At 35.3% G+C, this 21,929-nt stretch overlaps 2 protein-coding genes across 2 annotated transcripts in view; both read left to right on the top strand.

Moving 5' to 3' along the window:
* LOC148956554 (uncharacterized) overlaps positions 1-5,208 on the top strand; it is a 43,651-nt gene extending 38,443 nt beyond the window's left edge. The window contains exon 3 of the mRNA XM_089095820.1: positions 5,121-5,208. Within this exon, the coding sequence (XP_088951946.1) occupies positions 5,121-5,182 (62 nt within the window). The 3' untranslated portion in view covers positions 5,183-5,208. The remainder of the gene's footprint in view (positions 1-5,120) is intronic.
* A 1,757-nt stretch (positions 5,209-6,965) lies between these two features.
* Positions 6,966-21,495, top strand: LOC148956553 (growth factor receptor-bound protein 14-like). Its single transcript, XM_089091162.1, has 4 exons — positions 6,966-7,068; positions 11,614-11,782; positions 15,662-15,755; positions 21,257-21,495. The coding sequence occupies exons 1-4, from the start codon at positions 6,966-6,968 to the stop codon at positions 21,428-21,430; spliced, it is 540 nt and encodes a 179-aa protein (XP_088947288.1). The 3' UTR covers positions 21,431-21,495.
* The last annotated feature ends 434 nt before the right edge of the window (positions 21,496-21,929 follow it).

Raw genomic sequence — 21,929 nt, 5'->3', positions numbered from 1 at the left:
CTTTTTTAGTCAATTGGAATAAGCTCATATTCAAATATACTTGGCCACGTTTTCCATGCTGAAAACATAAAATAAACTAAGCCCAGGACATTTCTTTCCGACAGATTAGTGTCCCACTGAAGTAGAAGAAAAATCAACAATACAATACAAAACAACAATTCATTTAGTAAAAACGAATACATATTGCAAAACATGACAAAAAAAGAGAAAACAGCAGACAACTAGTTTAGTAATTTTCAAAAAGATTTTAGAAGTTCTTCCAAATCGGAACTGAAATCTATACATTGAACACATAAATCAGCAATCAACTCTATCAGAAGAATTGGGTCTTCGAACGTACGGAAATACAGAAGCATCACAGAGCTCATGAAACATAGGCTGATGGAGATTCAGACATGTCAGTAGTGCTACCATAGCAAGGCATTTTATGCTTATAAATAAGAAAACAAAACAAAATTAATGGTAAAATGGGAGCAGAAAAGAAACTTTTCGACATATAATAACCAAACAGACGCAGGAGCTAAAAAGACTTCAACTTTCAAGCTACCTAAGCTAGGATACCATCTACCCCTATTTATATCAACCTGGGCATTAAAATCCCCTGATAGAAATACCTTATCTTTTGCTGGGATGTATTTGTTCTCGATTCTGTATGTTTCTGTAGCTGTACAAACAGATGTTCCCCCTCTTGCCTCCCCCCCCCCGAAACAATGCCCCTGATAAATCTTAAAACGAACATAAATAATTATTGAAAATAAATTAAGCTTTTTACGATAAAGCATATTCTGCGACGTCATGGCGAAAATTTTACATTTTAAGATAATTACTAGATAAATTAATTTAGGATAAAGCTCCTAACGTTATTGTCGAATAATTAATGACTTAGTTAATTTTTTTTTTTTTTTTTTTTTTTTTTTTTGTTTTTTTTACTGATTTTTTCTATTAGTTTATACGGAAACAGGATTCTATTTTTTTAGTTTTGGTTTATTTTTTATATTAAAAATTTTTTACATTATATGATGATGTATAAATTAATTCCTTTTAGATTAAGCTCTTGACGTTATTTTCAAATAATAAATGACGTATTGGTAATTTATTTTTTTACAGTTCTACAATTTTTTTTTAACACTAATAAAGAGGGGAATACTGATTGATGCACAATGTTTGATTTTACTAAAGTAAAGGGTCTGTTTACCTTTAATCTTATTAAGTCTGACAGCAAATTTTTAATTAACGACCAGAAATTCTTCTTTGAATCAATTGACTGTTTGTAAATGACACAGCAGGGTAGTTGGAGGCAGATATATATTGAGAAACAGTGTGTATTCGACAAAATGAATAAGGACACCCGGGAGTGCGACGGATGAAAAGTTTGTAGAAGATGAGTCGAATAGTGTGTGTGTTGTAATACGGAGGGAAGATAAAAAACAAGGCAGGTTGAAGAAGATCCAGCGGAAAGGGACCAAACTTCGGTCGATCTGTTCTAGATTAAAACCACAAAAAGAAACCCAGTATTTGAATTTGGTAAAAGATGTAGGTAGCTGTGTCAAGCTACTTGATGTCTACATGATAGAAGATGAATGGTGGATTATTACGGAATCGCTTGGGGATTCTGTGACGTTGAAAAAATTCATTGGTAGCCAGAATTCCTTGAGTGAACTTATGGTTGAAGAATGAGTTTGCAAAAGAACGAGTATTGGTCGTTCCCAGTCTTACACCATTCGCCAATCTTTCTACCGCTGCAATCCGTCTTAGTAAGCCATCAACTATTGAACTTGGTAAGCCCCATAGTTAATTACCAAGTATCACCTGCAAAATTGCATCCCGCGATTAAAAGGCCATAAAAAGAAAAAATATGGATATATCCGAAACTGGGCCGTATTCGCATCAGCTTTTTATAGCGTTCAGCCAGGAAACACATAAGTCACAAGAACTCACAGTCTCATTAAGCAGAGACTGCTAGCCTACATACTGATCTTTGCTCATTTCGGACAGGCCCAACATGACAAAAAAAAAAAAAAAACATAGGCTACTAAGTCAACACAACAGCATAGCCCAGGCAGAAGCAGCTTACTAATCCCAACCCAAAGCATTAGTTAAGTTCAAACAGCTCAAAAGTTGTAATTAATTATCGATCTACACCGAAAGACAGCACAGTCTACAAGCAGATTCAAAAGCAAAGAAAAACACATCTTGGCTTACTTAACGAGCAGTGAAAATTGCAATGTTCTAGCCTCAGCAGAACTGTTCATGAGTTTCACCTAACTGTTCCGGAAAGAAGAGCTTCTCAATCATGTTCTGCACTCAGAGATCAAAAGACTAGTTGTGATGATTTTCGGACGGGTCTTTGCTTCAGATTTCGTGACAGAGACTGAAAATTTCTCATAAGAAATATTAAACCTTGCTGAAAAATTTGCAAAACAGCTCATTATTTCAAAAAATTTGGAACAAGCTTTCGGTTAGAAAGCAACACTGAAAGACCATGACATTTTCTATGTCAATGTGTGAAAACATTTTATTGCGGTTATTCGCCATATTTGAAAGAAATGTCCTCGGGAAAAGGATGGTTTTCTAGAGGCTTTAGGCTGTTTGAGTCCGATCAACATGAAGGATTCAAGAAGCATTCCAGACATAGCGGTTTTGGCACGTGAGATTGCGATTGGAGTAAGCTCAGACTTTGCCCAGGCTGAGTGGCTCCTTTTGCAAACGGAAACTGGACCCCGTGAGGACATTACTCGGATCGATAATTTTTGGAGCCATTATTTTGGACTGGTGAATGAGCGCGGGGACAGCAAGTACCTGGAACTTGCCAAGCTTATCAAAGCGGTGCTGACGTTGTCGCATGGCAGCGTAGATGTTGAGCGTGGGTTCTTGCGTTCTGGTAGGATTCTCGGTGAAGACCAGGCCTTGATGTCTGAACACGTTCTGGATGCGAGACTCATGGTATATGACACGTTGTGGCTTTATGAAGGAAAACCAGAACGGGTTGTTATTACAAAAGAGCTGTTGAATCTTGCACATTACGTACGGTCTCGGTATCAACAATATCTAGATGAAAAGAAAAAAGAAGAGCTATCCGAGAAGGAGAAAGCAGCTTTCGAAGAGGAAAGCAAGCGGAAGTTGCAGGAGGTCCACGAAAAAAGAAAGAAATAGAAGACCTGGAAAGCAAAAGGAAAAAACTTAGAGCATCAGAGAAAGAAAAGAGAACAGTAGCAGATACTCTACTTCAGGAAGCGACCGACAGAAGGAAGAAGGCTGCCGACTCCAAGAGTTCCATAGACATTGATCTAGCTGTTTCTTTGCTCGAAGGAGCTGTGAAGTCCAGAACAAGTGAAAGAGAGCAGATGGTGGAATCTGCGAGAATGGAGCAGTCTCTTGCAAAGAGAAAAACTTACCTCATATCGAAATTGAGGCACAAGATGCAGCAAGATTGATTCCAAATATTTTACCTGTATCAGTCAATCGTTGGCACAGTTTGTGTATCTGATTTTTTACTGTTTTTTACTATTTGTATAGTTTGTATTTGAAAAAAAAAAAAAAAAAAAAAAAAAAAAAAAAAAAATGCAAAAACTCGTTAAATGACGAATTTATGTGACCAGGCATCCCACGCCATCTACCACAGATCTGATCCCGAGGACTTCCGAATCCTATATTTGGCCTGTATTTGGGCCCAGGAAATCCTATAAAAATAGGACAAAGCCTATAATTTGAATATTTTTTTATATATTGCACTAAAATGTAGGGAAAAATGTTTGTATAGCCTTCGGAAGAAAAAAATTGTTGATAATTAAATTATAATAAAAAATAATAAAAAAAAAAAAATTTTTAAATAATAAAAAATTGATAATGATAATAATAATAATAAAAATGCATTTTTATTACTAAAGTCTTCTATATACAATGGGAAAACGCTCGGACAAAAGACAGGATTGAAAGCTCGACTCTAATAATTAAAAAAAAAATGAATTAATGCAAAGATATGTTACTGAAACAATGGAAAATATTTCTTCATTTTTGTAATTATTATTTTGTTCTTTTATTTCGAAACTCATGAAGTTATTAGTTTTTAAAATTTACTATATATATCTCTTGAAGCTGCCTTGCTGTAGCATTTTCCATGAAATATTTCCTCTCACCCGTTTTTTTATTCCGTCCAGAGATTTTCTTGATAATAGAAATGTAAAGAAAAAAAAAGACATTTACAGTTCATAAGAATATTATTAATAAAATAAATACAAAAAGTATTAAACCTAATTAAAGAAATCGATTCTTTATATTCTCTAGATAGTTTGGAACTGTTTAATTGTTCAGTTTCTGTTTACAAATATTTTCATTCTCTATTACCAAAATGATTTTCATGAGTTTTTTTAGAAGTAGAAATACGTCAGGGGAGATCACTGGATAGCCTGTTGGTTTTTCCGTTTTCGCCATGCGTTTGGTCTTATTTTTCTTTGAATATTTTATGTTCACGAATATGGAACGGTCTACCACAGAAATTAAGACGAAAACCTAGTCTTGCTTCATTCAAATTGATTTTTTTTTAATATCTGAGCAAGAAGCCTTAATAATAGTAAATAATTTAATATTATTTTTTATAATTAAAAATAAATGAAAATTGATATAAAAAAATTATAATATTAAATTAATCATTTTATTTTTGTAACAAAATTATAAGCTATATCAGATCTTGTACTATCCCGTTGAATTTGAAATTTAAGTTAAGTTTTATTATTGGTATTTTTTAAGTATGGAGGTAATTTGAGTTCATGCTGGTAGGCATAGGGAGGACCCCGACTTCCTGATATACATAACAGTATGATACAATGTTTCATCAACAAGATTGACCTAGAGGGCTAATTATTATTGATTATGGCCCAGAATTTGTTTGTTAAATGTCTTTGTGAGTATTTGTAATTTAAGTGTAAAGTATTAATAAAACCGATCTGAATCTGATAAAGAGACTTGGACAGGGAATTGTAAGTTAGAAAACCTCCTCGTTCTATTCTATAATAGTACACTTGGCCCTAGAAAAATGGTTGACCCCCTCACATCTCCCTAAAAAATGGACGCGCATTTATGTATCTATTTACATTCTTCGCATAAGTTTTGTTAATTTTTAGGTGTTGGACTCTATGTGCCCCCTTCAAGAAGAATCAAAGGTGATGGAGACCGTGACATGTAAGTTTCTTTGTATGTTCATTTATTTTAAGTTTTTTTTAACGGAGAAGAATCAAGTTTGGAAATTTGCTGACTAGATATAATTCTTAAGCATTTTCTAACACCAATAGATAAAGCTGAAGAAAATTCAGTAAACTCTCCTTATACTTTATCTGTTTACGTTTTCTGAGAATTTAGTGTCGTAGAATTTTATTGAATCTTAATTTTTTGCGTTCTAAAGAATAGTCCCTAAAAATGGCGCTCGATATAAAAAAAAGCTAACCTCTTCGCTGTCAAACGCTGATTAATTTTTAAATAAGTTTAAAATTGGATAAAGTTTATACCGGAATAAACTTCAAGTAGTGTCCTTTTTTTACAAATTTAATAGGTAAGAAAAAAGGGTGAACTCTTTTTTATTATTTTTAGTTTTTTCCAGAATTTTTTTTTGCTTAAGGTGCTTTTTTAAGTTACTGATTTTTTTTTTTCTTACTAATTTATAGAAGTAATTCTACAAGAATTCTTCTTTTATGACTATAAATTTCAAGAGACCTTGGTTAAAACTTCAATAATATAGAACTATAATTAAACTAAAAAAACATGTACCGTACATATTTTTATTTAGTAACTTAAAGTAAATATTAAGTAAATATTAAAACATTGCAAAAAAATCCATAAAGATTGAACAATAATATATATAGCGTATGTTAACCAAGAAAAAGAAAAGCGTTTGCAAATTTGCCCTTAAGCTAGATAAGCAATTTCATTTAGAATTCTTGGAAAAGAGATATGATACTTGTACTCTATCTTTTCGTCTGTGTAGGTACGGTAGCTCCATTTAGGGAACTCTCGTAGGTCCGCAAGATCTCTTTAGGGATCTCCTGATATTTTGTCATAGGTGGTCCGGGTCTGAATTGGAAAACTGTCGTAGGGGAAAATAGTAAACATACGATGGTTTTCAATTAGGTTTTAGCACGTTTTGGACTACCAGTCCTGGGTTAGCAATTATCATTTTGTGATTCAGGTATTTTTCACCATGGATGTCTGATCATGATTATTGCTTCATAAAATTTTGGTATTAGTTATAAATGTGTTACTAGTTAAGATTATAAAATTAAATTCATTATTTTAAATATAGTGGAAATGTACTGCTCTTTAATGTTTTATTATTCTATCTTAAGAAAGGGGGTTAATTTGGCTATTAAGCCAGAGAATGCTCTGGATGTTTTTTTATTAAGGGAAGTGCTCTTACATTTTATTCTAAACATTCTCTAGGGACGGGGCTGTTTTCATATTTCGATGCTGATTATCCAAATAACGGGCCATTGAGCCCTTTGGGATATTGTCTTTGTTATTGCTCTTTTATTGAAATAAACGGAACTTTGAACTTGATTATTGCAAATTTCTGCTCTACCATCGTTCCTTATCTTCTTGTTTTCAGGGGTCGTGGTGATAACACGTCAATTTCTGAGGAAAAGCAGAGATAAGTGGGAGACGTTGAAGAGAATGAAAGAGGTAGGAGTGGCAAACTTGAATATTTTGTGTAAAAGTATCCGTAATTGCCAGTGTCTCATTGCTAAAAAAAAAATGAAAAAAATACGTTCAAGTATACCGAAAATTGACATTTAACGTCTTGGATCTTATGTCTGGCAACATTGACTTCCAACACATTTTTGGATCACAAAAATACTATTATTCGCTACAATTTAATTTGAGGCCGGAGGCTTAAGTCGGTATTTTTGTTGTTTTATGTTTCAAGTAAAAAAAAAAAAAAAGATCCATGCCTATCTGTAAAGAATTAATAGTGGATGATGGGAAGAGACGAGAGATCTCAAGGTGTTCTTGTGTCGCTAATTAATCTGCAATTATTTTTTATAGCAGTTCCCGTTATTGCCAGTGTTTCAGCTCTAAAAAGTAGGTTTTTGAAATTTATAAAAAATATTTCGAAAACATATTAAATGCATTTCAAAAATTGTGGTTTTCATCAATTTCGTACGCGTAAGCACGTTATTTAAGCGTATTTTGAATAATATATTTATTGAAATCCATAGCTGATAACATAAGTACGTCAACACTGAAAAAGATAAAAAATGATTAAATGATACAAGGCGGTAGCCTACTAAAAACAGCAACGACAAAAAACCAACAAAAATTCAAGGTCAATGCGATTAAATATATGCAGCACATCAAGCAATAAAACAAACACGAACTGTTTGAGAATAGACTTATTATGTTTATATTATGAATTACATATACAAATATTAAAAAGAAAAAAAAACCTCTTGCAGCTCTTTTCACATGTTTTGGTGTCTCCATTGAGATTTGCTCGGCTGAACATAAACTTAGCTAGGGTTTTATTTTTAGCTTAACTTAGTGTCGCAAGTGCTCATGATCATACTGAGCAATTATTTAAAGAGGGCAGGTAGTTTCGTTGAAACGGCGAAAAAAGATAATCGCAAATTAATCTGCAATCGCAAATTAATCTGCAATTATTTTTTATAGCAGTGTCTGTTATCGCCAGTGTTTCAGCGCTAAAAAATGGGTTTTTAAAATTTATAAAAAATCTTTGGAAAAGATATTAAATGCATTTCAAAAATTGTGGTTTTCATCAATTAATATATTTGTTGAAATCCATAGCTGATAACATAAGTATGTCAACACTGAAAAAGAACAAAAAATTATTAAATGATACAAGTCGGTAGACTACTAAAAATACCAACGACAAAAAACAAACAAAAATTCAATGTCAATGCTATTATATAAATGCAGCACAACACCAGCTGTCTGATACTAGACATATTAGTCTGGTATTATAAATTAAATTTAAAAATATTAAAAAGAAAAAAAAACCTCTTGTATGTCTTCACATGTTTTGTTGTCTCGAGAGAGATTTGCACGGTTGAGCATGAACTTAGCTAGGGTTTTATTTTTAGCTTAAATTAGTGTAACAAGTGCTTATGATAAAACTGAGAAATTGTTTAAAGAGGGCAGGTAGTCTCGTTGAAACTGTGAAAAAAGATGAATTGTTTGAAAATTGGTGCTGTTATTGGAATCCCTCTTGCAGTAACTATGTAGTCGCATATCCATTCTGCGTGCTATTACTCCACTACATAAAAACTATTTATTTTGAAGTGAGCATAAAGAAACGGTGAAGAGAATTAAATAAAAGATGTTTTTCCAAAAAATTCTTCAAAGCAAAGAGCCAGGTTTAAACCTAACACGAGCAGAAAGATTGTCATAAGAGACAGGGGAGTAGCTCCAGTATTTTTAATGAGGGGGGGGCAAGAGGGGTCCATATAAGGAGAGTCGAGGCGCATGGGCTATATAGTAGTTATTTTCTATAAAGTATTTGGAGGGGCAACTGCCCCCCCCCTCTTGCCCCCCCCCCGAAACAATACCCCTGATAAATCTCAAAACGAACAGAAATAATTATTGAAAATAAATTAAGATTTTTAGGATAAAGTATATTCTGCGAAGTCGTGGCGAAAATTTTACATTCTAAGATAATGACTAAATTAATTCATAGTCGGAAATATAAAGAATTTCTGACTGTAAGAACTGGATATATTCTCCGATTGGTCAGCAGCAGCTGTAATAAATTGTTTGAAAATTGGTGCTGTTATTGGAATCCCTCTTGCAGTAACTATGTAGTCGCATATATCCATTCTATGTAGTCGCATATTAATGGTATCAAGGGCGAACATCCTTTCGTCCTACATAATCTGTTTCTCTTACATTAACATAAGCAATCTGGTCTTTCTTTGTTGTCTTACTGGTCTTTTGCCGAACTAAAACTAAACTACCATAATGTTCCAAAAAATAATCGTTTCTTCTGGGTCCTCAAATTCTAATTAGGAGTCGTGATAGTCACTGTGATTTTATTAAGCTCAAAAGCCAAGAAAATGTATTCTATTGAAATACTTTTTTTTTTGTTTTTTAGGACATAATCTGGAATCTTTCGAAGTTTTATCAAATTAAAAACATTATAAATTACTTTCTATTAATTGGCGTAATTAGAGGAGCCCAAAAATTATGAAACCGTGCTCATTAACAAAATTTTCAATCTGAAGATTTAAAACGTTTTCATTTTGTTTTCAACGTTTTCATGTTTGAAAACAACAATGCCAGTTTGTATAGAATTGGCCTGCTCAATGGTTCTAAAGCTTTATTTATGGCTACTACATTGGCAGTGAGAATTGAAGGGCCACCAGCAATTGATTTGACTAGCCTATCTTTAACGAAAATTGAGGAATTACAGCTGCTGCTGACCAGTCGGAATATATATCCAGTTCTTACAGTCAGAAATTCTTTATATATCCGACTGGAGTCATTTTGAGTTCTTATTTTTCATCTCGCTAGACATAAGTCAGGACTGGGATCATTTCACATGGAGAAGTTTCAGGAGTTACACTGAAGTATGACGGAATTTTTGTATAGTACTGAAGGATGATTTTGTTGCGTTTATCGGCTGTAGTTATAATTCCCGATAATTTTCTTGCCTTTCCAGAGGATATGAAGTAATGTAAGACAATCCTAAGAGTGATGTTTTAAGCTTGCTTTAGATTTACAGCTGATCTTATGCAGAGATTTCGTATGCTACTATTCCGTGTCCGTTTTGGCTTTTGTGTACTGGAAGTAAAATTGTAAAAGAATCTTAGACGGTTTCGCCAGTCTATGCCACCCATTCTCTTTATAATATTAACTTTCTGTCAGCAATTTTTTTTACCCTCCCTCACATGTGGCCTTCAAGTTAATCTTGGGTCAATTGTGATTCCGAGAAGCTTTCTTTGAGTTTTATAATCTGAAATATATCTGTATATTCTTGTCGCAGGTAAGGTGATATACTTTTTTCTGTGGAATGCTATTAGCTTTGATTTTTCATGTGACATTTTATGCCTATTCCTTTGAAAAAATGGTAAGGTTCATCTAGTGCTTTTTGCACTGAGTCTGCAGGTCGTCATTGTTGCTTTTTGCACGCCAAAGATGAAGATTACCTACATAGGCACCCTTTCTTATTAAATTCTCAAAAAAAAAAAAAACAAGTTTACTAACAAGAATCTGAATAGGAGAGGAGTTGACGGGATCCCTGTGGGACACCCATGGTTTCTTCTTTTTCCGTTGATAGTTAATCTTGTTACGCACGCTGTTATATTTTCGTAGGAGAAAGTTCACGATGAAGTATATAGAATTTTGAAGAAAGTCCATAGAATGCATTACATCGACTCCTTTTGTACATGGTCAAGTGCCAGTACGACAAGAAGGATTTACCTTTCCATGAGGACACGTTTGATTTTGCTCTCTGGGATAAGTAAGCTATCATTTGTGCCTAGGTCTTTACGGAAGCCAGCTTGAAAATGTGGGATTATTTGTTGGTCTATAGGACAGCACTGACTCTGCAGATTATCTGTGTTCTCTTTTTCGGTTCATTACCAACTGTTTCCTAATCCCTGAAGCCGCATTGTGACTTCAAGCTGCGTTATATACTTTAGTTATGCTTTCACGTCCTGTCATCTGCCTCAGCTAACTATTTGTAAGTTATTTCGTCTTGTCCTGGTGTGGATTTTGAATTCACCCTTTTGGTGCAGATTTGAAGTTCTTCAGAAGTGAACGGAGTTATCAAGCTGTTTTTAAAAAATCGTCTCGTCATAGAGTTTGTAAATTTTCAGTGGTCTACTGTCAAGTTGTTAGGGAGTTATCTCAGAGGTTTTTGACAGGGTTTCTTTCCCCTCACTGTTTTTAATTGTCTTTTCGTTTGCCATCAAAATGAGTGTCTATTGGATTTGTCCAACACTTCTATGTATTGGGAATGCTAAACCGGTGGACTTTAGAGAGTGAAACATTCCGGTCTTTCTCTTGGGAAAAATCTGACCAGATTTCTTTTTTTTACTTTTGAACATTTTTTTAAGATTTTTTTAGAAGTTTTTTAAGATTTTACTTTGCCTCATTCTTTTAAATTTTGTTCCTTGCAGCTTTCTTAACGCTCATTGATTCTGCTCAATCTTTTTCACACCACATTTTTTGTGTCTGTTTCCCGCGATGGCCCGGGTTAATGCTAATGAGCTTAGATATTAGCTTTTCAGAATTGTTTTGCTGATTTCTTGTAGCCATTTGTTCTGAATCAATTACACATGTTACTATGTTGAAATTTTTATATGCTAAACATCCTGTGAAGAGATCTCAATTCCCTAGTCTGGTTTTAGATTGGTATAAAGATGGATTCTAGTGTCAAGACCATCCTTGTTTTCTTGTTAGAACCACTGTGTGGCCGGATTCAACTATGTCCACTCTGCGTATCTTTATTTTAGCATATAGCTATGGGGAGACCAAATGAAGATATGACTAGTTTTCTATTCCATGAAAAAAGAAAAAAATAACAACTAATTTAAATTGGAATTAGGTCGTGCCGTTTTTATGTTCGCTAAATACTGTTTTAATTTAAAACGTACGTTACAATTTTAGGTCAGAGTGCACCCACTTCCTCTACTCCTCGATCTCCAAACGTCATCCGTATTAAACAAGCCACTACTGGTCTTGAAGCAGCTATTCACATGAAACAGCCCTGGTTTCACAGTGGGATGTCTAGGGAAGAAGCGGCACATCTATTAACTACATCAGGTCTCGTCGACGGGTAAGTAAAGAACTCATTTCTTAAGCTTGACAGTTTTCATGTCTGAACGAATTTTCAGTTATTATGTAATTATTATGCATCCTTCTTTGAAGATAAGCGAGCAACTTAATTATTCGCTTAATTTAAATCGAAATCGGTAATTTTGAGGATTAACCTTGATAGATCCCATGAATTGAGAAAAGGGAATAAATTATCAAATAGGATGATATTGGGTAATAGGCTTTCATAATAGGCTTTCTGCTTGGGTAATTTAAGATACTGCGGTACAAGACAACTACTTTGGCATCTTTTTTATGGTATGTTTATTCTGGAAATTCTGGAAGGGGGTCGTGAAACGGAAGAAGAGTTCTGCTGAAGGCTGCAAAATTCCTCTTTTTTCCAGGACATTTTTTTAGCCAATTAAGTTAAAGACAACCTTATCGTGTTGCCTTAATAAAGAGCTATGCGCCTCCTGAGTATGTTTATTTTTTTGTCTTTCAACGGAATAAATGCATTGGAAAATTTTGTATATTGAAAACTTTTATCATTTTGTACACTAATGGAAATATCTGCATGTCGAATCCTCATGTCTTATTGACATGAACTAATTTTCCGTCCCAAGATAAGGGTTTTTAAAACAAGATATGGACGTATTCAAATGAAAAACAGAGGCACCACAGAGCGGTTTCTTATGTAATAAAAAAGGCAATATCTTTTTTACAAATACATATTACAACGATTTAACCCTTCCTGAGCATATTTGGCTTTATAGGTTGTAATCTGGCCAAAAATAAATTTTGTCGTGTCAACAGAGGTCGTTTTCGAAAGAAAACTAAAAACTAAGTTTTTGAATAAATCAGGTGAGATAAATAAAATCCGATTCCAACGTTTAATTTAGATAACTAAGCTGTTTCAAACTATATGCCATTCATATTTTTATTTATTTCTATGATCTTATAATAGGACTCTTTAGAAAATAGAGTGGGTGTGACAGTTTATTTTTTATTTACCAATATGTATTTTTTGGAAAAATACTTCATGCATATATTTGGCCATGCTTAGGAAAATAAACATGGAATTTATCACTTATAAATACCAATTCCTGAGAAAGATATTGAGAATTCTTTAAGATAGGAAAATAGCATTAGATCAAAACGGATGATTCGATGATTCTATTCTGCCACTTTTCAATTCGTGCATCAGACCTGTCATGGAATATGCATGTCCTCTCTTCGCTGGTGCTCCAAAAAGCCACATCGCTCCACTCCAACATATTCAAAATAGAGCAGCAACCTCTGGCAACACGAAAGCTAAAACCCCACAGCTGATCCAGGAACGTTTCAATGTGGTTTCCATGTCGGTTTTCTATAAGTACTTGTATAACCCTCCATCGGAGGAGCTATCGACGCTCGTTCCTGATAAAGCAAAGCCCTTGCAATCAACTCGCCGAAGTACAACTCGTCAAGACTACGATGAGCAGGGTACTCCCCGCCAAGAATATATCAAAACGATTTTCACCCGGCGATCGGTTGCCACATGGAATAGATTGCAGGCAGAGGTAATCACGAAAAATTCTTCCCTGGACGCATCCAAGAGAAGGTATAACAAGTACGTCAGTGCTACAAAAAGAGGTAACTACCAGGACTAGCGGCAAATCATCATTTGTGATGGAGCCGTGAAACCTGTAATAATTAAAAAAAAAAGAGATACGCCCTAATGTTGGAGGTTTTTTATTACTATTATTATTATTATTATAAATACACCGAGTTGGACACTTAAACGAATTGCAATAAATTGGTATGTTACATAAAGTTACTGGAAATGTGATATGGTTTTCCTTTTTTTATCACTTCTGCCATACCAGATATTATATCCCGGAGTGTTCTTCTAAATGCGGCCTTAGTTCGTACTATTTTTCACCAAAGCATTGAAAATTAAAAACTTAAATAACATGGCATTCACAATAATAACGACAGTACAGAAATGAAAACATTTTCAATCTTCAGATTGAAAATTTTGTTAATGAGCACGGTTTTATAATTTTTGGGCTCCTCTAATTACGCCAATTAATAGAAAGTAATTTCTAATTTTTTGAATTTGATAAAACTTCGAAAGATTCCAGATTATGTCCTAAAATACAAAAAAAAAGTATTTCAATAGAATACATTTTCTTGGCTTTTGAGCTTAATAAAATCACAGTGACTATCACGACTCCTAATTAGAATTTGAGGACCCAGAAGAAACGATTATTTTTTGGATCATTATGGTAGTTTAGTTTTAGTTCGGCAAAAGACCAGTAAGACAAAAAGAAAGACCAGATTGCTTATGTTAATGTAAGAGAAACAGATTATGTAGGACGAAAGGATGTTCGCCCTTGATACCATTAAATAAAAAAAAAACAAGTTTTTTCAACCGAAAGTAGGGAGCAACATTAAAACTTAAAATGAACAGAAATTACTACGTATATAAAGGCCGTTGCCCCCTCCTCAACACCTCGCTCTTTACGCTGAAGTCTTTTAGTACTTTTAAAAAGCGTCTTATTGTTCTAATTACACGGACCTTGTGTTTCAGGAGTCATTCTTAAAGGATTGGGAGAAAATACAAACTTTAGCGTAAAGGGCGAGATGTTGAGGAGGGGGCAGCCGCTTTTATGTGTGTAATATTTTCTGTTCATTTTAAGTTTTAATGTTGTTCCTTACTTTCAGATGAAAAAACTTGTTTTTTTAAATTTAATTTCTGATAGTTTTTAAATAATGCCATTAAATCTGGCCCTACTTCCACGGAGAAACCTCCTCCCCACGGAAGTATCCTCTAGACAATTCAATCCTGGTGAAAATTTACCCCGGAAAATTATTCTTAACCACTCCGCGCGTAAAAGTAAGACAGAAAAGAGAAAGCAAGACATATAAAAATAATTTTGTATAAGAATTCTGACAAATTCCCCCACTGTATAATTTCCCCTGGCAAGTTCACTCCATGGAAACTTCCCTCCCCATAGAAACTTCCCCCGTGGAAAAACCCCCAGAAGAAAATTCCCTCCCCCCACACACCCACAGATCTATGCATAAATCCCAAAAATAAATATTATGCGCAAACAATTGGCAAATTTTGTAATTTAAAGACCTTTCTCCTGGGGCTTTAGGGGGGGGGGTCATGTAATACCCAAAGACATGGTTATTGGGCCTTTCAACTATGATGAATAAAATGACTGTCTCAAAATTTAAATCGGACGATTTTGGGAAAAAAAGGATGGGGAAGGGGCCTAGTTGCCCTCCAATTTTTGGTCACTTAAAAATGGCGGTAGAATTTCTAGTTTCCGTTTGAATGAGCCCTCTCCCAATATTCTAGGACCACTGGATTGATACGATCACCCCTGGGAAAAAAAGAAAAAAAAACAACAAATAAACACGCATCCGTGATCTTTCTTTTGGCAAAAAAATAGAAAATTCCACATTTTTGCCAATAGGATCTTGAAACCTATACAGTAGGGTTTTCTGATACGCTGAATCTGATGTTGTGATTTTCAATAAGATCACTTGACTTTAAGGGGGTGTTTCTTTCTTTTTTCCAAAATCAGGAAAAATTTTTCAGGCTCATAAACTTTGATGTTCAAGACTAAACTTAATGAAATTTATCTATTTGAAATCAGCATAAAAAAGGCAATTCTTTTGATGTATCTATTGGTATCAAAATTCTTTAGAACTTAGGTGACTGTTGAGTCGGGTCGCTCCTTACTTACAGTTCGTTACCACGAAGTGTTTGAAAAGATTTTTTTTCTATCTTAATAATAGGCGCCAATGAAGACGGGTATAACATATTGTATACCTTATATGTATTGAAGTTTCTAGTTGTTTTTCGTTTTTTCTTCTGTTTTATTTAAATTTTGTATTATTTTCTTAGGGCTTTCGTTGTCAGAGAACATCGGAGCAAAGCTGGAATTTACGTCCTATCCTATGTATATGGTTTCGGAGTTCATCATGCCCAAGTAACCCAGGTAAGAAAAAGTTTCAGCCTCAAAATACAAAAAGAAACATATGGATTTCAAAATTTCATAACATAAAATTGATTCAAAGTAAAATATAGTGTTTCAGTTTTATATTGCTAGGCAATATGTATGTCGCATTAATATATGCAAGTATCTCAAATTACGTAAATTAGCTTTATAAGGTGAGCGTTACTTAATCTTTTGGGCTATTTGTTCAATATAAGTATATAAGTTGGCCAGGTGGCCAGGGTGGGAGGCTGAGACGATATTTAGCATACCGGTAATAAATTCGTATCCAGAGTTGCTTTAGTTCCATTGGCGAGAAGCTACGCCAAAAAGTTGCAAGGTACTTTGAAGTGCATTTTGAAGTGCAATGTGAAATATACAATTTAGCTATTAGCCGATGATTAAAACGAAGTTTATTAGATACTAAGCTACCATAGGCACTGGAAATGACGGATGAGGAGCTCATCGCCGATTGGGAGGTCAAGATATTTCATATCTGGTTTAGGAGCAACGGGTACTTCATCAAGATCAACTTTATATCATTTGGGAACTGGGTTCCAGTTGAATAGCACCACTTCTGACTTTTCAATGTTAGACTTAAGAATTATCATGAAATATTCTCGATTCAAAATGGAAATTCTTTTCTCAAATGCCAGTACCGTTTGGCTGGGGTTGAAGTCATTGTCTGCGTAAACAATAAGAGATACAAATATACCTTCTAAAATACAAGGGGTAGCCGCTTGGGATTGTACGTCCGGAATACAGTTATTAAGCGCGACTGGGGATGTAAGGGCGCACCTTGCTTTACTCCACGGCTATCAGGCATGACTATCTCTGTAATCATTATGTCAAGCAAATTAACTACGACAATTAAACGAGTATACATATCATACAAAATACGAATAATACAAGTACTGACCCAGCGCTTGTACAGTTCAGTGAGGATATGGGCATGAATTAACGAATTATCGAACCTGACATCATGGCTCCCTAGAACAAATGACTCCCGATTTTTCAACATCAATCAAAACTGACGACAGAGCTGTCAGTGCATGAACGCACCCTATTCCTTTCTGGAACCAAAATTGATGTTGTGGCATATAACATTTATCAATCAATTCAGGCATTATCAACTTCCCAAAAATTTTACAAAAGTTGGAGCTACCGCTATTAGCCCGTATGATGAACATTCATTTAAGCGTTTTTTCGTTTTAAGGAGAGGAGTAAAACGGGCAGTTGAAAACTAAGAAGAAACTATTCCTTTTGTGAACACCATTTGGAAAAGTAGAGCAACGCAGGAAAGAAGTGAAGGGGTTCCATATAGGACGTGTTTAGCGCAAACGTGATTTATACCTCTCGAGAGAGACTTGTTGATTTTACGGATTATATTCCGTCTGAAATATATACAGTAAGCGGAACTACCTATTATGTTGAACTACCTATTCTTACTAGCGTAACTCGGGATTAGTAACCTTTCTATGTGAAATACGTATTCGAGCGTTAAATTTGAAGCTTCTTCCTTGTTTAAATGCCAAAATGATTAATTAAAGCTCTCGCCTTTACATTTATAAAAATAAATAATTCTATTTTAGCTACTTCTTGCTGTTATTAAAATTTAGTTTCGGTTGTTAAAGTTGAGTTTTCTTTAAGCGGCAGTAAACACTCAAACTGCTTTAAATTGAAATTTTGTTCTTTTGTTTTTGGCTGTAGGTTATGGCGTTTGGGTATCTTATTTTCTATATTTATTCGACCGTTAAAATGTTTTATGGGGAATTGTAGTTAAATGACCTACAGGAAAATGAAAGCGATAATTGAAGGTTAAATGACTTTTCTAAAATATTTGCGGGGGCGGATGCTACATAATATTTTATTCGCTGAATGTTACTTGACCAGCACTAATTAATTTATCCGTGTAATATTATTCCGCGGTATACACATTATAGTTATTGAAGGTGTCAGACAGTTACGCGACTTAGAGTCTTATCCTTTGTGATTTATTATCATGTCTGAGCGACACTATAGTGGTATCTGTTAATTAAAAGCTAAGATTTTCGATGATCCTAGTGGTGTCAATTGACGGAAATGTAGAGGGTGGAGAAAACCATACTTTTTAAAACACTACGGAGGGGGGGGCAATTTTTTCGCTAAAAATACCCAAAAAAAACTATTTTCAGTGAAGATATAAAAAAAGCCATTTCCAATGAAAATACCAAAAAAGTAGGTATTTTTCAAAATCTAGAGAGAGTAAAAAATTGTGGAGGGGGCCAATGCCCCCGCCACGATCCCCAATTGACGCCAGTATATGATTCAGCTTCATCGTCGATTTTAAAGTCACGCTTGCGTTACAGAAATGGACGATATAAATAGCGAGAGCTCTGTTTGAGAAGCGGTAGATGAACTTTAGCTTGTTCTCAAATATTATCTGCTAATGCTATTCATTAGTACATTTTTTTCGATTCAGCATAGCATTGGGAAAACCACTGATACGAGCTTTCATTTCTCCAAGTTTCAAATAATACGCCTTCAATCTTTGCTCTAATTAGACTTATTTATTTAGACTTAAATTTAGTTCCTTCCATGCCGGCTGGTGCATAAGGCAACAAAGGTGCCTCTCAATGATCACCTCTAAAGAGCTTTCGACCGCAGGGCCACAAAATATGTTCCCGCCTGGTTAGTATTGGTCAAGCGTCGCTTTCTGCCGTCAGCGTATTATATTACCAGGGGGGGGCAATATCATACATCGCTGGGGAGCCTGCCATCGCCTGTACGAACCATGTGAACTTGAAGTTGGAGCAGGCCTCACCTGGCCTCACCTGGCATCTAGAATTCAGATGTTACGTGCCGTGTTGCTTTAATACCTCTCTCTACTGCTCTGGATTTCCTGAACCAACAATGGTTCTTTTGTTGTTTTTTTGTTTTTTTGTTTTTTTCATATACGAAAGCGTTCATAATTCTGCATGACCAGTGTATTCCCAGGACGTATTGGAGGTAGTTATTTTCAAAACCTTGTATACGTTTCTCAAGCTGTTGTAAGTGCCCAAGCCTCGCATCCATACATTAGTGCAAATTAGACATAACTATTTTGGAGCTTGAGCTTCAGAGGGTATGCAGGGCTTTCTTCAGACCATACATAACTTGTTAAAACTATTACCTGCATAAGAAATAGGTATAGTAAATTTGTGCTCCAGACTTCCTTCAGAATTTGTGATGCTTCCAAGATACTTAAATTCTGCAACTTCCTTTAATTCATTGGAACCAATAGTCAATGGCCAGTCTGTATTTGCATTGACGTTGTTGCGCATGACTTTAGTACTGATTGACAATCCAACTTGTGCAGCTGTGTTTAAGAGTTCTGAGCTGTTCGGCTGTATGTCTTCTCGAAGACGATAAAGGAGCGCAATGTCATCAGTAAAATCACCATCAAAGACAGTGTGGCTCTTATTCAACTGAATCCCTCCACAAAATGACTTACCGGAAGCGTGTAAGTCGATAAGAATCGTGAACAGAACAGGAGAGAGGATACAGCCTTGTCACCGGAAATGACCTGGAACCATTCTGTCAGGTCTCCATCGTCATTAAATAATCTTGTCCAGGAGACAAAAGTGTCGTAATGTTCTCGAAAGTAATTTTCTATGGACATAATCAAAAGTCTTTGGAAGTAAATAAACACATACTATTCTATCTGTCTGCCATTCCTTTAATTCTTCAACCGGTATTTTTAAACTCAATATTAGATTAGCAAACGATCTGTCAGTCGAAAACTGTGCTGCTCCTCTCTCAGGATCACGTCAATTTTTGACTGAATACGACCTTTCTTAAAAAGTTAAACAATGACACCTTTCTTCCAGTCATTGGGAACACTGTCAGTTTCTCAAATCTGATTCGATATTTCATGAATAGGCTTCGCTAAGGTCGTGATTATATCTCAATAAATTAGGTTGTAGGTCGTCAACTCCGGCAACCTTGCCATTCTTCAGCTTTCGTAGTACGGACTTGACTTCAAGGAGACTTACGGGTTCAGCGTTGGTATCAAGTTGATAGAGTGGCAATCGGGACGGAGGTACTATGGGATTTGGGCTAGGGAGGGAGAGAAACGTTGAGTACTTCGTTGAAGTAATCTCTCCATCTGCTATCAATATCTTCTTTTCTCATAAATAATTTACCCATTTAACTTTCAACAGCACTTGCAGACTTGCGAAAGTCACCACTAGTTCTCTTTTTGATGCGTTACACTGTTCTACTATCACCTTTACTGGCAGCTGCCTCAGCTTCAGCTGCCTTTATCCCCAATTAAATTGAAAAATTTTTTTTTACTGAAAGTAAGGAGCGACATTAAAACTTAAAACGAACAGAAATTATTCCATATATGAAAGGGGCTGTACCCTCCTCAACGCCTCGCTCTTTACGCTAAAGTTAGACTCTTTCTCACAACTCTATTTTTTAAAACACTAAAAGACTTACTCCTTACCACGAACTGTTACAACGTCTGTCACTCTTATTGGACCACTTCACAGCTTTCTAGATTTCTTTTTGCTTGGCCTTGAGGTGATTCTTATAGTAAGAATTGGCATTACTATCACAATAAAGCTTGATCCAGCTTGATCTTATTTCTTCCCTGTCTTGCATGGGTTTCACCATACCCCCTTGATTTGCCCCCCCCCTCCACAAATGGAAATAACGCACATGCCTATAATGTATACGTATACATTGCTTCTATTTTAAATGCAGGTCTCTAGGAGTTCTGGTGCATAGCTATTATCACTACCAACTTTGGCATTAAGATCACCTTTCTTCTTCAAGCATAAACTCGAGCATCGAATTTTTCACTTAATCACTTAAAGCTAGGGCGACTCCAGCTTCATGCTTCCTCTCATTTCCAGAGAAGAAGACTTCATGTCCATCTGCATGCATAGATCCAAAACCTGAAAATGTGGCTTCCGATAGAGCTTCTTTTTCCAAGGTTATATGAATCGGAAGTCTTAATTACTCCCTGTCTGCGACCAGGTTGAGTACATGCATTAATAGTCCTGGCACTCCGGAACACAAGGCAAATGGGTTGTTTTGTTGTCAGAAGACGTATCCGTTAATGGTCTGTGGTCATCATCTGTAAAGTCAAATCAGACCCGAGGTAGCATATTGTTGATTCGAAATCATCGTTTTTACGGAGATAGGCGATTAGTCCACCGCCCAACACTCTTCATTTCCTGGCTTGGGACACGCTGTTCTCCAATACCCCGAGAGTTATGAATCGCTACAGGCGCAGTTAATCAATCATAAAAGTTGCTTCGAAAGCTGGACAATACTCAACTCAAAAAATTACGCTGAAAAATATAACATAAAAAATCACCTCGTATTTTTTAACTACCCTTCCCCTCCTCTAGAAAAATACCCCTAATTTCCTGAACCCACGAAATTTAAACTTACTTATCATGTAATTCGCTAGAAATATCTCATGACATTAGTTTTTCCCAGGTAACTTATTTAATGGCTAATTTAATTTACAGGTAATGGATCAGACACGCAATACTTCATGCTTTAGTTTGGACGGTGAAACAACCAAGTTTTATGATCTGCTTCAACTAATAGAATTTCATCAATTGAACAGCCTATCATTGCCAACTCAACTGACTCACTATGTCATGCGTCCTTCAACAAAACCCTTCATATCCATGCGATGACTTGCTTCCAATTTTTGACTATTTTCTTTCTCGTTTTGTATAGTCATAGGTGAAACCAAGGTCTGGTTGGTTTATTGTCTTCAATATGTTTTACCAATGCACTTAAAGCACATTGAAGTCTATTCACATGTGCTATATCAACTTTAGCGGCAAAACATAATTGATCCTCCATTTTAAATTTGCTCAAGGATATCACATATCTTGCATATACTGCATCCCATTCCAGACAAAGCCGCAATCCTTTCGTAATTTCCACCGCAATGTTTGGTGCTCTTGTACTATTATCATCAACTCCACTATCAACTTCTAATAGGGTAAACATTCCACTCATCGCCATCACAAATATATATCCAAATGAGTAAAGTCAAACTGTTCTTCTTCTCACTCCTTGAATTCTATTCACAGACTAATAAAACTATAGCAAAAATCCTTTCTTTATATTCACTCCGCCGCTACTATGTAAACAAGCCCTCTGATTGGCTGAGAAGGGAAACATGTG

Source organism: Artemia sp. Qi Xiang Cuo, chromosome 1 (assembly GCF_049724085.1).
Source record: "Artemia sp. Qi Xiang Cuo chromosome 1, ASM4972408v1, whole genome shotgun sequence".
NCBI lineage: Eukaryota > Metazoa > Arthropoda > Branchiopoda > Anostraca > Artemiidae > Artemia > Artemia sp. Qi Xiang Cuo.
This window is presented reverse-complemented; position numbering and strand designations above follow the sequence as displayed.